This window comes from Uloborus diversus, chromosome 4 (assembly GCF_026930045.1).
Source record: "Uloborus diversus isolate 005 chromosome 4, Udiv.v.3.1, whole genome shotgun sequence".
Classification (NCBI taxonomy): Eukaryota; Metazoa; Arthropoda; class Arachnida; order Araneae; family Uloboridae; genus Uloborus; species Uloborus diversus.
The window spans coordinates 63,191,752-63,208,051 of record NC_072734.1 but is presented as its reverse complement, the minus strand read 5'-3'; the positions used below and the strand labels follow the sequence as shown (position 1 = coordinate 63,208,051).

At 30.8% G+C, this 16,300-nt stretch overlaps 1 protein-coding gene across 1 annotated transcript in view; it reads left to right on the top strand.

Annotated features, from left to right (window-relative positions):
* The window catches only part of LOC129220289 (acylglycerol kinase, mitochondrial-like), a 51,034-nt gene that overhangs the window by 16,647 nt on the left and 18,087 nt on the right, over positions 1 to 16,300 (top strand). The window contains exons 4-10 of the mRNA XM_054854682.1: positions 726 to 801; positions 2,099 to 2,191; positions 3,586 to 3,621; positions 9,510 to 9,601; positions 10,928 to 10,997; positions 13,428 to 13,510; positions 14,685 to 14,742. Of these exons, the coding sequence (XP_054710657.1) occupies positions 726 to 801; positions 2,099 to 2,191; positions 3,586 to 3,621; positions 9,510 to 9,601; positions 10,928 to 10,997; positions 13,428 to 13,510; positions 14,685 to 14,742 (508 nt within the window). The remainder of the gene's footprint in view (positions 1 to 725; positions 802 to 2,098; positions 2,192 to 3,585; positions 3,622 to 9,509; positions 9,602 to 10,927; positions 10,998 to 13,427; positions 13,511 to 14,684; positions 14,743 to 16,300) is intronic.

Sequence of the window (16,300 nt, the reverse complement as noted above, 5' to 3'; positions counted from 1 at the left end):
AGCAAATCAGAAAGATCATTTCTATTGTCTAGGAATGGCTCAAAATTTTCAGTGTGAACGTTTTTGGTTGTGCGTCACTGACGTCGATATCCTCGTTGGTTTTGCCTAGAACCCCTCCTTTGTACTCCTAAAAGCTCTTCTTCCAGTGAGTTCTGAACTGTGTGAGTTTAATAACTTTACTTCTGGAAAGAGCTCTGGAACCAATCGCATAAAATGTCTCCAGTGGCCCAAGCTCGATTATTAGCGTGCCAAAATGCAGTTGATTACGTGTAATCTGCAATCTTTAGGAGTTTGGATTTTCAAAGAGTGGAAAATTTTATCTTATTTCATTGCTGCATCCGCATAAAACTGAAACTCATCCGCGTAATATAAAATAAAGGTGTCAAATCTGAAACCAAGTACAATTGAAACCGCGTAAAATAAACCCTTGTAAAATGAGGGTCTAGTGTATTTAAAAATTTCTGTGTATATTTTTTTATTCAATGATAAATATTTGCTCTTACTTTACTTTTTAAAAATAAGTTGTAACATCAATATGTTGTTTTTATCTGTGAAAATTTAAGATCATGAATTGTTGAGTTTTAGTTTATTAGTTTATTTTTTGTTAATTACTATTATTGCCTCAAAATTTCTTTTATGTTAAAATTAAATTCTTTAGCTTCATAATAAATTTATGAATCTGTCTTCCTCTTTGAAGTATGCATCATACATATTTTTTTTTTTAGAAAAGCAAAGATTCAATTTGAAAAATTTGTTTCTCCATTGCTGAATTTAGCAGGTTTTAAAGTTAGTGTAATCCAGGTATGACTTTTCATTGTGTTTTTAAGTATTTGTTCTGGTTCGAAACAATTAGTTTTTTATGAAGCTTTTTATTGCATAGTGATCTCCCTAGTACTTTAGACAAAATACTTCTATTTCTTCTCACATCTTTTGTTTCAGAAGTTGTAAAATTAATTTTAATTTTTAAAACTTCGTATATTGCGACTCCTTAGCTTCCTTCCATTTTGTGAATAGAAACATCCAGGGATCTAACCCTAAGTTGTCGTTGAGAAGAGGGGAAAGTGGATCCTAAATGATAAGTTATTTAGTTTATACATGTGTATGTGTGTGTAGTATTTCACATTAATGAATACAGATATTAAATTGGTTAATTATTTGTTGTTGTTGTGATCAGTGATGTGGATCGGATAAATACTCAGTGGGTAGGTAAATATTTCTGAGGTATTTACCCTAAGCTTGGTTAAATACCCAAAAAATGGGTATTTGGGAGAAAAAAAAGTAAAAGGTGAATGAATGATAAATTTTTATCTAAATATGAGACAAAATGTGTGAAATTGATATATAAATATATAGTATGCAGCTTATACTGTTTCTCATGGAAAATTTTTTATGAAATAGTTTAAAAATTAATTGTGAATCAACTCACTTGCAGTTTAAAAAAAATGTTGGTGGCCAATGGCGTCGACTTGCAAACCTTATTGGGGGAAGAGGGGTCTGGACGTCTTCGGGGGATCTAAGGTAATATATAACTGTTGGAGCATACCGGCCCCCCTCCAAAAAAGAGATCAAATTTATGTACCTTGAAAATGCCAGTTTGCATATCTTCTGGTGCATAATTTTTTGAACCAGCGACATGTAACATGGTGTTTTTAAGTTAAAAAATCTAAAAATTATTATATATATATATATATATATATATATATACATATATACATGTTTTGGTTAATTAGACCATTTGTCTTAAGGGATTAGGGATTAGTATGGGGTCATTGCTAAAACATGAGCACACAAATCGGAAGCATTGCGTCATACATATATGTAGGGAGAAAGATAATTGAAAGGTTTGCTGCAAAAAGAGATAGATTTAAGGAATGTCTTTCTAAAATAGCTTTATCAGGTCTACAAATTCTATCATCACTGATACCAAATGTATGATTTAATTTTTCATTCACTGTTATTAGACTCTGTACAAGTATCCATAACAGGTGTTTTTAATTTTTATGCAACTTTTGATGGCAGTTTCTTTAATTGTTGTATTATTCTTCATTTCATATCTGCAAGATTTCTATTAATCTACCGAAATTTTCATCTTTTTCAGACTGAAAAAGAAAAGCAAGCGAGAGATCTGATGGAAATCATGTCCAACACAGATGCAGTCTTAGTAGCAGGAGGAGATGGAACATTTCAAGAGGTTTTTACATTCTTTGACTAAACAGATTTCTCTCTGTTCTTAATTTTACGTACAAAATCAAAATTTTGTATTTTTACTTTGATGGGAAGTTTCAAGTTGGACAAAACTACATTTCCCAGTTTTAAAAAATAATAAGTACATATCCAAATGAAGAAAGTGGTTTGTGCTCAAATAGGGCAAGTTTCTAAACAGCCTGAGTTGGCAGTTATTTAGGGCAGCACTTATTTAGAAATTTCAGATTTTACTATACAGTGGAACCCCCTCCATTTGAACACCTCTCTACTTGTATTTGAATTCTATTTGTTATTAATATGTTATTCGTCCCAACCTGTTCAAGTAAATTTCATCTATTCATTGCTCCGTGATTTGGGCAGCAAAACTAAGGTAGGAATTGGTCTAAGACCATAAAAACAAGCTGACGTCTGAAATTTCCAAGAATTGCACAGGAAGTAGCAAGAAATGGTTGAAGAACTTTCTTCAGATGAGGAATAAAGTAATTAGAGAAGCATTTAAGTTATTAATTTCCTGTCCAAAAATTAAAGAACTGTGTTGCCACTGGAAGAAAACATAGAAAGGGGTGGAAAAATGGCATTGTAACATTGCTGTGGTCAACAGTAGCATTAACTTGTTCAACAACAATGTTACTGACATTTTAGAAAAATTCTGTATGATCAAAAAAGATAGACAACATTGAATAGGTTTTCAAGGAAAGAGTCTCAATTAATAAGTAAATTAGTAAGCACCTAAAAAAGAAAAAACTGCCTGAAGGGCTGTTACCGGGTATTTTCATGGAAAATTAATCCCCTTCCAAAGAGTAACATCAACATCCCTTTTCCTCCCCCCCTCATATTCTACTTATGCTATCAGCTCATTTCAGAACAAGCAAAATGTAGTGAAATTTTTAATTTACATTTCATGTACAGTACTTTGTGTTTATTGTTTTTCATTGGTTTAAATGAGCAATTATCTGTGATCTAGAACCATATCCAATATTCATTTTTTCTTATGTGAAAAATGGATTCGCCCTTCAAACTGTCTTCTGGGACAAATTGCATATGCAGAATATCAGCAAACTTTAATTTCTTATGTTGATATATTTTTCCCTATATTAAGAAATATTTTTTAACTCCTAATGAAAATGAAATATTTTCCGAGCATAATCATAAATTAGTAGAAGTTCAAATGCAATGGAGGTATTAGGTTTCAGGTCTGCCTGTGGAGAGTGCAACACTAAGTTCAACCCTGTGTGTAATCTTCTATATATTTAGTAATTAATAATAGCTTAGTGCAACTAATTTTAGTTGCCTTTAAGTTGATTTCAGTTATTAAACATAAAAAAGTGGTTTTTTTTCATGGTCTTAATATTAATCAGGTTTTTATTATTTTATTTTTAGGCTGTCACTGGATTGATGAGTCGTCCAAATATTGAAGTGAGTGTCTTTTTTCCTTTTTATTATATGTGACCTTACATTAATTTATTTTAACTTTGTAGAAAATTGCTTTTATTTCATTCTTAGTTATCTGTATCTCTTTTCTTTTTGATATTTTGGATAGATATAAAGACCTTTATGTGTCTATACTAGATGACCCGTGCAAAGCTTTCGCGCTGTACCAAAGAAAGAAATTTTAAAAACCTGTTTTTTTAAGTTTTTATTTTGAATGCAGTAAACTCCCAATTATCTGCGGAATTAGGTGACATAAGTGCTGTGGTTAATAAAAATCATGGATAAACCCCAAAAAGGCTAAAATGAGGGACACATTAGGTAAAAATAGTTCTTCCTCAAAAACTTAGCTGCATTAGTGCCTAATACTTGCTACAAATGGTAAAAATATATACAGTATAGTCAAAATGCTTTGTATTTTTTCTCAACAAAACTTAACATCAGTAAAAAAACAAGTACACACAATGAAAAAATCACGATAAATAAAGAAATAAATAAAACTAAAACAACCGAGTTTAAATTTTCAATTTCTGGCCAAAAAACAGCTATTAGTATTTGCTTTTTGCTGCAAAAATACATGTTCCCGATAGTCCATTGACTCTCAGATGATTGGCTCCGCAGCTAATATAGAGTTTGCTGTAGTAGCAAAAATGTAACTTTTTTACTTTTTGCTGATAGCATTAACCCATTCTTTGCCCCGGCCGATACAGGATCGGCCGCACAGTTTGTGTTAATACTGCCCCGACCGATTCAGGCTCGTCGCAAGAAAATGGTTCCTAACTGCCTTCAACGAACCTGTGTCGTCACGCCGTTTCTAGCAGTTTTTGCCTCGGCTGAATATGTGTCGGTGATCCTTCCAGGGGCAGAACCCTGTTATTGCACTTCTTTGTTGGGTTCTGGTGCTTTTAGGGGAGCCGTACTCAAGCTCTTTTCCTTAGTCAAAAGGGATATAACTTTTAGTATTTCACGAAACTTGTTGTAATTTATTTTATTTTACTAAGATATTAACCTTTCAAGTACTCCTGGATGGGACACGTATAATGTTTCAAATAATCAGGCATTATATTCTTATCTTTTCATGGAAGCTTTGTTTCTTAGCATTCTGGCATTTGAACTCCTGATGAACAAGTGTGAAAATATTTCCTTACACATTTAACAATATTTCTATGCCTGAATAAAGCAAATAAACAGAATTTTTTATTCTTGTTATACAAAATCCACCTTTTTGCACAAGCAACCTTCACTAAATTGTTCAAAATCCTCAAATTTTAAAATTTACTTTACACAACATTTCTTTAAAATTATCTTACACATCTTAATTTTGTACGAGTATGTTTTTTAAAAATTATAATGTGTTTACTACGCTTTTTATTTATTTATATGCTCAGGGTTCGCGTTTACGCGCTATAGCGGGTTTTTTACGCAAATTCGCGGGAAAGGGACGCAACTTCCGCGAAAAATTGGGTCCCAGGGACCCAGAAAACCCAAAAGATAAGAACCAGAAAAAATGGGAGAAAATGCTAAAGATCTATTTAGTAAATGCTTTTAAGCTTCAAAATGACCAGGAGAATCAACAGAAAGGGACTAAAATGACCCTATCTGTTTATCAGCTATTCAAACACACCCCAATTGTGGACCAGTCAATGGAATTTTAGTGATAAGACTTGAGCTTACAGTGACCTCCTGGGCAGAGCTCAGGGAGCAAGTTCATAAATAGCCCATTGTACTGTATTCTAAGAATAAGCTCTCCCTCAACTTTTATCTTGAGGAAATTCCTAAAAACTGAAATGAAGACTAAAAATGAGAGAGGTTTTCAATGCAATCTTCAGGATTAATACAAGACAATTGTACAGTAAAAATATTGCAATTTGGCATTCATGTAACCAGAATTACTTTTGAAAATCATTATTTTGCATCCCCAATAAAAAGAGGGGAGAAAAAAAATGGCGAACATTTTCCAGATCGCGCTAAAGACAAAGAGTTCTGAACTCTACATTTTTCTTGTTAAATTGCTTATGAATACTTGAATTTTATACAAAAGCACTTTAACCTAGTTCTTTTTCTAATAATTCATCTCTTTCTGATGGGTTATTTTTATTTGGACTTGCAAAAGTCGGGTATTAATCGATCGCGCCATTTTCAAAATGGTGAGATTTTAAAAATAGAACAAAAACCAAAACAGATATTTTGAACGAGTTAAAATAAAGTCAAATATACTGATTTAAGATTGCAGATGAGCAACTTTCACACTCATATGAGAAAATGTTTCGCTTTTGCGATCGCGATTTTTTCGTTGGGTTCATTCGCTTGCGATTTATTATTATTATTATGTAATTCCCAATGATAATTGGGAAGGGGGGGGGGGGGGGGGGCTGTTCGCTTTTTTCACTAAGAAAAATTTCCAGGAAAACAAAGGTTAAGGGAGTGCTTTTTGCTTGATCAATCAGAAGCACTTGTTCTATATTTTATGGTAAAACCCATTTTTAAAGTAAATTTTGAGTTAATCTCATTGTAACTGACCAAATAGTTTCTCACATAACTAAGTCTTGCAAGTGTATTATTTGAAAATAATTTTACAATGATAAAATCACAAAAAATTAGGGCAAAATTAACCAATTTATTTTATTTCATGCCTCCCCCCCCCCCCAAGTATAAATATTTTTATATTATTCATTTACACATTAAGATTTTCTATTTAAAATTTAAGGGACTCATTTTTTTCACCAAAGGACCCAAATCTATTTCATTAATGGGTCCCTGGGACCCAGGTTACGGATAGTTGAGCGCAAACACTGATGCTATTATTATTTTTTATTATTTATTTATTTTTAAATCGTGATATTTTCAAACTTAAATTTTAACTTTTTATATTCGCGGCATCCTTTGATGGATTTTTAGTGATACAATTTTGAATATTTTTAATTTCACAAACAAAAATTATGACGACCGCATTGATTATACGTAATAGTTGACCATGCAAAACATAAAATATATACTACAGTACAAATGAAATTATAATATCTTGAGTTCTTTTCGCTTTACTCATACGAAACGAAACATTCCTTTTCTCCCTTTCTTTTTCAGATTTTGTTTATTGTTTTAAAATAGCTCCAATGTTTTAATTGCACCTTCTTTTATGAGATTTTAAAAATAGAAATAAAATATTTGGTTTCTTTTCAATAATCAAGTTGCCTTAATTAGTAAATAATCCTATGAAACTAACTACAATTTATCCAAATATGTTTTAAAATAAGAAAAACAATCCGACTCGATTTCAAGCAAGATTTTCTTTTCTTTTTTTCTGAAGATATGTCCTCAAACACAAGCAGTAAAGCTTGCTTTGAAATTCCTTTCTGATTCAAACTGTTTTGTTGTAAGAAAATAATGTGGAAGGGTTGACCGCAAGACACCAAGGGGGACATCTCCTTAGGGAATCCGCTCAGGCAGTCTCTGTTATTCCTCTCTCAGCTGGGGACTTTTAGTTGCATGCACAAAAGTATCCTTTAGGGAAATAGGGGATTAGCCACAAGTTTTGATCATTTATCTTTAAAATACTTCCTACGCTTGAGCAACTGATATCTGGACACTCAGAAGGGATTTAAAAGTCATCGCAATTACGATAAAAGAACCGAAAAGCAAAGAGATGTCTCTGTGTTTATTGGTCGTTTTGAAGGGTCACAATGTATCAAAAGGCACCGAAGAATACTTTTTATCCGCTTAGAAAATCATTCCCACAGTTAAAGCGTTTTTGTTCATTCAAATCCCTTTCTCACAGGTTGGATCGATCAGTCAATTGTTTGAAGAATGTTTTGTTGAGTCCTTTTGAACGGTAGATCATCTTACATTTAACAGTTTTGATTTCTTAAGTGTATAAAAAGAAAAGAATGATATACTGAGATAAAAGCAAAAAGAAAAATAAATCAATAAAATAATTAGTGTTATAAAAAATAATTGCTTTTCATCCTATCCTCTATTGTTTATTATTTTCCCGTTATGTATTGTGTAAACTTAATGAATATTTCAGCACATATTAGCAACCTTGTATTTTATTGCACTATTTAATTCAGTGCCAAAAAACTAATAAAACGAAGCGATTTTCGAATGCAAGCTGAACAGCAAAAACAACATTAAAATCCCGAGAGCAAAATGGGGAGAAAAGCGCTATTACAACGTAGCAAAAAGCAACTCCGTTCTTTATCTGCGACATGTGCGTTAAGGGGTTTCGGGCTGATTATGGAATGGGTTAAAAAAATTTTTAGAATGATGTCCTACTTTTGAAGTTTAATGAAGTATTAATGAAGTTATGGTTCAAACACCTTTGAGAAATGATATATATGTGATTTAGCACATTAAACTTTTTCTGATTTCAGTACAGCAAGACAACAGCTGTGATTTTGAATCCTATCCCCAATCAGTTAAGATTATATGAGGCAGCAAGAAGCAAATGGATGTCAGTGGACATTTTCGTGTTTTTAGTAAAATATGTTGAAAGATAAGATCCTAGGTAGGCTTTCATTGAAACGTTCTTCTAAATCATGCTATATAACAGAACCTACCTGGGCTACTAGTACAATTTCTTGTCCCAAGACAGAGGAGAGGTTCACAAAGTGATATGTAATAAAGCAGTAAAGTAAATTGAAATTGGTGTGCCAATTTTGTTAAAATATTTTTAAAAACTAGACTGATTTACCATAATAAAATTAAAGTCTTGTTTTCTGATTTTAACAACAACATAGCTGGGGCTCATAATCCTGCAATGAGTTTAGATTGTAGTTTGGGATAGAATTCTTCTGAAGAAAATAAGTTATTAAAAATATTTCTTTTTTGGTCGAAAAAAGGTTTGGTGATTTGAACTCACACCATTTGCATTATCAACACAATGCTCTAACCAAATGAGCTGCTGCGTCTCCATTTTGAGATACTATGCATTGAAGCAATATGTAATAAAAAACAGAATAAATCATTTTTTTAGGACAAGACATCCAAGTTGTTAGTCACTTTATTTTGTGCGGAAAATGTCGGAAAAAATCTTTAAAATTATACCTTACTTTTGAAGTTTGATGAATTATTGAAAAAATTACGGCATTGTCACAGAAAAATCCATTTGGAAAATAATATATATGATAAGGGCTTAAGTTACAGAGAAGCGCAGACTCCAAACTATTTTTCTTTTTTTTTTTATGAACTGTAACAGATTATACAGAATTTTAGACTATTTGCATGTTAATAACTGAAGAGTTCAGAGCAACAGGGAAGTAACATATCATCCAAGTTTTGCCATTGGAGAAAAAGCAACATTATTGCTCATTATTTTATGTTATTCTTTGAAAAACTTGTCAAAATAACTGATTGCCTAGTACACATGAAATTAACCATAACAAATCGTTACTATCTGGTGAACAATGGAGTTACCAGCTAAGGAGTTTGGATTTGGAGCAGCATCTATTACAAAAATTACGGTAACTCTACAAAGAAAAGTAAAATACAACATTTATACAAAGAAGATAGTTCAATGATCTATTCTACTTTAAAACAAGTGTACAACTATTGCATGGTGGTGATTTATACGCAAGTAGAAGTAGTGTTCTATTGATGTTTCTTTTGACATGTTTGATTTCGTGTTAATAATTGTACTTAACTTTCAATCTGTGTTCATTTAATTGGTAGCACAATTGGAAGTACTTGATAGTTAACAAGGAACATGAAAAGAGATGCACTAATAGCTGAAACTTTTGATTTTCTCCTTGTTTTCACTGTGTTTTAATAACCTATTCAAGCATCCTTGCTAAACACATTTGTTTTTATGGGATGCATTGAACGTTTGTCTTAAGTGTATGCTTTATTTTGAATGTTTTCTTGTTCAAAATTTTCTTTAGAATGAATGCATTCCCATTGGCGTCATTCCTCTTGGAAAAACTAATACGCTTGCCAACCATCTTTTTGGATCTAAATCTTCATCCAGTGCTCAGTAAGTAAGGCACTTGAAAAAATTAGTATTACTACTATAAGTAAAATGCGCTGCTATACATTAAATGTACTATTGTATATAAATCCAATATACCAAGTTGTATAACATACAGCTAGTATGTTATTAAGTTTTACCCAGGGCTGCGGAGTCGGAGGAAAAATGATTGACTCAGACTCCTTTACCCCAAAATTAGTCCGAGTTCCCAAGCACTGGCAGAGTAGTTGACTTTGAGGGAAAATGACCTGCTCTGACTCTTTGAACTTGAAATCTTTGACTCCTGACTACAAATCTTTTACTCCAAAATCAGTCTGACTCCTCAACCCTGATTTTACCAGAGCTGGTCTTAATAAGCCCTGTGCTTCACTATAGTCTTTTCTCATTCTTATTGCTACCCTGCCAAATGCCTCCTTCTATTGGAAGTCTGCATTTTCCCTCTGCAATGTCTTGTAGAAAAGTGAGAAACTCTACACAGAGTATGACATTATATTCTGTATTTTTAAAGTTTTTTTTTGTGAGCAATTTTTTGATCATAATGACATTTTTTAAGTGATGCTGATCACAGCAGTAGTTACCCAAAGCCCTTGTGATAGCTGCTTAAAATGGGACATTAGCATGGTGTAAGCAATGTTATACTTTAATTAATGTTATAAGTAATTGCTATGAAAAATTATTTGATTTCTTTCTTCATTTTCAAAATTTAAATTAAGTTAAAAAAAAGAAAAAAAAAACTTTCCACAGTGATCACAAGCTCAAAACTCTTTTGTTTTGAAAAAGGGGTTTCTTTGAACCTCGAACCGCATGCCTTTATTATATTTCTCATTTTAGTATGCTACAATATTGTTTGTTTAGCATTCGCTTTTATTTTCAAGCTTTTTTAAAGAACTTATTTTTTGAGTCTTTTTAATGAGAAGGTTTGGCTAACTACATTTACAATCAATTTATATTTACTGTGTAACTGAAAATAACAGTTATTTGGGCTATCAGCTAAACACATTTTAGTATGCAATATCATATACTGAAGAGCTTGATACATTCTTTTATAGTTATTTTTTTATTAGAATGTGTTTTTGTCTCAATATATGGTACAATTATTGTATTCTGTAAAAATTCAAAGATTGAGTCTATTTATCTTAATTTGTTTTTATCAATATCGAGTGGTGTCAGCAGTGCGAAGTTAATGTGTGCAAAATGTGTCAGAGTTTTGTGAGATTAACAAAAGTGTACATGCATTTCCAGGTGGGAGAATTTCTGGAATAAATTACATTTCAGTTATAGCATCTGTGAAGGTAACATAAAATTCAAATGAACTTTTGTTTTTTCTTTTAGATTGATGGCAGAATCGGCTATGGCTGTTGTTCGGGATATGACAACACGAATGGATGTCATGAAAATTCAAGTATTATACAATTTTGAACTTACTACTAATATTAATACAAATATTTGTATTTGTTTTGTATTACAATATTTTATTAATTTATGAAATCGACATCTCTTTTTTGTGAGGAAAATCCATTTAAGTTTAAATGTTTTTAATGTGTATATTCATCCATATAAGAAGACACATTTTAATTATGCTCTATTAATTCATTTGACTGTTATATATATATATATATATATATATATATATATATATATATATATATATATATATATATATATATATATATATATATAAGCTTAAAAACAAGCTGTTATTAAGCTAATGGGAATGGAAATGTGATAACACTTCATTCACTTTATTTTCTGCAAGATTTCCATTTGATATTGGTTATAAAATGCTTCCGATTTCAACATTTCTCAAGCAACAACAATGTATGTATTAAGCTACATTGCTCTATCATCCAGTGTACTAAGATTTTAAATGTTTAACCTGTGGACAGAATTGAACAAAAAAAGCAGTTGATGTTGTTTAGAAACTAAGAGATGGCTACATCTCTGCTTCATGGATGATAAAAACTTTAAAATAAGATGAGTAGTATTACAACTACTTGCAAAAAAAAAAAAAAAAAAATGCAACAAATCATCTTAATACAGTGCAGTGCATGTCAGTTGAGCCAATCTTTATTTGCTTTTAATGTTAGATCATTTCATACTTTTTCCTCAAGGGGTACTACTTGGCATTCTGTGCCCCAACACTGTCAGCCGGGATATTACACCAAATAAGGCAGTGAGAAGCAAAGTGATGTAAGTGCCTAGCTAAAATTTTGGAGATAACCGGTGCAAATGGTAAATAAATCTCTCCTTTGTTGTGGGGCAAAAGATGGTTCTAACAGCCCTGGTAGATTCTGCTGTATAGCATGATTTAGAAAAACATTTCAATGAAAGTCTACCTAGGACCACAATCTTAAACGCGTTTTATTCAAAGTTTGAAAGTGTCCACTTTCATCCCTTTATTTCTCACCACTGGAAATCATGACAATTACTTATTTAACATTGCAGAAAATATCAAAATTTGAATATTGGATTTTTTTTCAATTTTTAAAAAGTCATGTGGTGTGACTTAACACAGAGTACTCTTAACAAAAGTGTACCAATAATTAAAGTTTGATTAAAGCATACTAGTATTAATAATTACACAAATTTGGAATGATAAAAATACTCAACAAAATAATACATAACATACAAATGTTTCAAGTTTAACTTGTTTTATTAAAAGAAACTTTTCCAACGAGTATTCAAAAAAAAAAAAATAAAATAAAATAAATAAATAAATAAATAAATAAATAAAATATTTTATATTTTTACTACATTATTTAATACAATTAAATTTATTAATATGTGCCCTGTATTAATTCATAACATATAAGCTGTCTACTGTGTGGTTATTTTCTATACTGTTGCATTCCACCATGATCTATTCATAATTAGAAAATTTCTTTGTTTCAAAATAATACATTCATTAAGGGGGGAACCAGTTTAGGAGGCCAGAATTTTAGTGTTTTTTGTGATTTTTTTTAACAGAAAAGAACTAAACAGAATTTCTTTAAACTTGAAGGATATTTTATTCATCTTTTGAAGTACACTTTGTAATTCTTTCAAGTCATTTCCACCAGAAATAGTGGAGTTAGAAGCTGCTGTCCATGGGTGGTTGCCATCAGAGCTTGTTGCTGTTGGGCATTACCGAAGCCACAATCTCTAACTGTAAACATTTCTATTTTTCCTTCTCATAAACAACATATTTCCTCAGAATATAAACGTAATTGTGATTAAAAAAAAAGTTGAAAATTGCATTTTTTGAGGCGTTTGATTACGATGTCATGTTTTTCCACCATTTTTTTTTCACATTTCTTGCATTAAAAAAGTTTTTTAAATTAATAATATCATCCCAGACTTAGGTTCATATAAAGTATAATTGAACAAAGAATAGATGCACAAATTTTCTGAATGATTGGTCAGTAACTCTGAGTTAAAATCCCAATGAGTGGAAAAAAGTTGTTTTGAGAAAAACACGTTTGAAAAAAGCTATGGTGAACGTTTTCGAATCTCCACAGTCACTTAAAAAAAAAGTTCTCATTTGCATTGCAACTAATCAGAATTTTTTGCTGAAATTTTTGCAACATATTCTTGAATAGTTTTACTAACATTTTATGACATTAAAAAAAAGCGGATTTTTTGACCTGTCTAAACTGGTTTCTCCCTTTAATTACATTGACAGAGCATAATGTTGAAAGGAACTATATAAATATGTATCTCTTTTCCAATTCATAAAATACAATTAATTTCCATTTCAATGCAACGATGCAGAATAGTTGTAATGTTTGATGAACATTGAAATTTTTTCAATTTTCCTGATTCTAATGCCACAAAATGTGTTTCTCAATACTAGTATATGGATGAGAAAAAATCTGTGTATGCCATGTGCAACTTTGAAGAAGGAGTTTTTGCAGATGTGGAGCCAAGTGTTCAAAAGTAAGGTTTAAATATATAAGTATACTTAGTGTTATCATTCATGATAATAATGAAATAAATCAAGATATTAATAAAAAGTTGACTTGAATGCACATGTAGTGATATTTCATTCATTCAATTATGTAAAAAAAGAAAAAAGGGCAAAACTGTAGCATTTTTTAGCATTGTTTAGTTTTGTTTGCATAATTACATAGCTTTGGTATTTTTGCATTTGAAAAGGTTTCTTTAGACTAATTCTGTACCTCGAAGCCAGACTGACCTAAGTCATATAATCGCTACTTTACAGGATAGAGGGAAAACAGTGGCTTGGTGCATGCAAAAGATTGGACTCACTCTGTTTTTACACTGGAAAATTGTTACAAAGAATTTTTTTAGGATTACGTTCATATGGCTCGATGCAGAATGGGATTCTATATACAATCCTCTAATAAACAGAAAATGTCAAATTTTGGACTTATGCTAGTCTGGCTCTGAGGAACAGAATTTAATTCTATCTTTTCTGACAAAAATTTAAATATTTATTTCATACACTCAGCTACTTTTTTTTTCTGGTCTAGAAGTTTTTCAATCAGCTTCTAGTGTTATGTTTTTTTAATCCTTTAACCAACTAATAATATCACTTACAGTTTCCATAACTTTACAATAACTTTAATTGCTGGATGTACAACAGCATCTGGGAGTGGTTATACGTTCATGAACCAGAGTAGAATTTTTGAAAACCTTGAAACATTTATTTCAAGCCAAGTTAAATTTCTGACAAAAGAAGTGCAAGAGCCCTCCTATAGTTGTCAGATCTCATTTTCATATGTAAATAGTCTGTGTCCTCATCAAATGTATAAAAGTTTGCCTAAATTTGAAAAGAAGTGCAGGAACTGAGCTCCTGCAATTTCAAGTGCCATTGTGTACCGACTTCTCTGCAATAGCATTCATTTCCATTAGAAACTTTTAGGCGTGTTCAAAAAGTTATGGTATATTAAAGGTTTAAATAAATGAAATGAAAATATCTGCCTTAGTGCTTCATCTGTTGTGATTAAGTTAGACTTTCGAAAAACTTTTTCATTTTTTCTTGAACCACAGTGTAGTTAAAGCATAGTAAATCATAAGAAATAATTTTTTTAGAAAAATATATTCATGCCTTTTTCATACTGTCTAAAATAAGATTTTATGTTTGCAGGTATTGGTATTTAGGAGTTTTGAAGGACAAGTATGTTTACTTGAAAAATTCATTTAAAGTAAGTAACTGTTATCATTTCATTGTTTTCATTTAAAAAGTGAGTTAACTGTATTGTTATCTCTCTAGCTCGGTTTGATATGTTTTTCGTAACACCCTTTCAGAAGTGTTAGAATATGAACTGCATGAACAATTAGTATTGTTTGGGAAAATATATGAATTTTTTTTACTTATAAATAGTTACCTTTTTTTTCTCCAATTTTCAATATTGATAAGTTTTTACTAAAAATTAAGTTCCATATTATAAACTGCATTGAATGTTATGATTGTTTTTTGGAAAAGTATTAAGATGGCAAAATGGAAAATAATTTACCAAGTCTTATATCAGCATTCGTTCATTAATAAATAACTACTTTCAAGTATTTTCCCAGAAAGTATATGTATTTACAATACATCACATGATGATTATTTAATTATTTTAAGTTTTAAACAAAATAGACCAATTATAATTTCTTTATTTAATGCATTTGTATTTTTTGCCATTAAACTCTTAATAATTTGGCATTTTCCTTAATGAGTGTAAAATATGAGTAGAAAATTAAGTTACCGAAGATTAGCCATTCCTTTATAGTTGCTTTGCCAAATACACTTTTAGCATCATATACTGTCAGTTTTCGTTAGCTGAAACCATCCACAAATTTGGGCATGCATCAGGTCTGCGCTGAATTTGTCAAAATAAGGATAGAAACACAGAAGTAAAATGATGCAAATTGAAAATTCAAAATAACGTGCTCAGCAGTTCTTCCACTGTGGCATCAAAAAAGACAAGAAATATCGAGTGTGAGCAGAAGGTTCCCATCCTTAACCTATTGTCCTATTTAAAAATGCAATTGGTTGTGAATAGTGATGTAAAATACCCGGGTATTTATTTTTAGGGGTAAATACCCAGGGTATATACCTGGGTAAATACCCAAAATGGGTATTTACCCGGGTATTTATTTCAAAAATTTGTATTCAACTAAAATACTTTTCTGTATGTATTCTACTATATATATAACCAACCATATACAAAACAATAAATTTTTGCCCAAAAATTGTATTTTGATCACATATTTAAAGAATTATTGTGTGAAACAACTTAGCAATCTAATATGATATTCACATTAAATGGATATGCTTACTCAATGTTGATAGCCAAATTTCAGATATAAAAAGCCATTCTACAAAAAATAAAAAGCTTAACATGTTACAAAAAAAGCAAACATTCCATTTAAGTTTTAGAATAGTTCATTCTAAATTCTGACAGTTTTTTTTTTTTGGTAATATTTCATTAAGCCTTTAACTAAAAAAATTATAATACATAAATTTTTATATTTTTAATCTTTCATTTTTCGGTTTATGTTTTAAAAATAAAATCATCACCTTTTCCTACTACCCAAAATGTTTTTGCAAAATGCGCAATTACCCTGCCTTCGGATGAATACCCAAAAAAATATTTACCTTCCCACCCTACATTACTAATGCGTGTATTAAAAATGGTTTGAAAAAATATTCATCATGAAGTACCGGGGAGCAAATGCAAATGAGCAAGGCAACAGAAAACAATTTTTTTTTCTGCT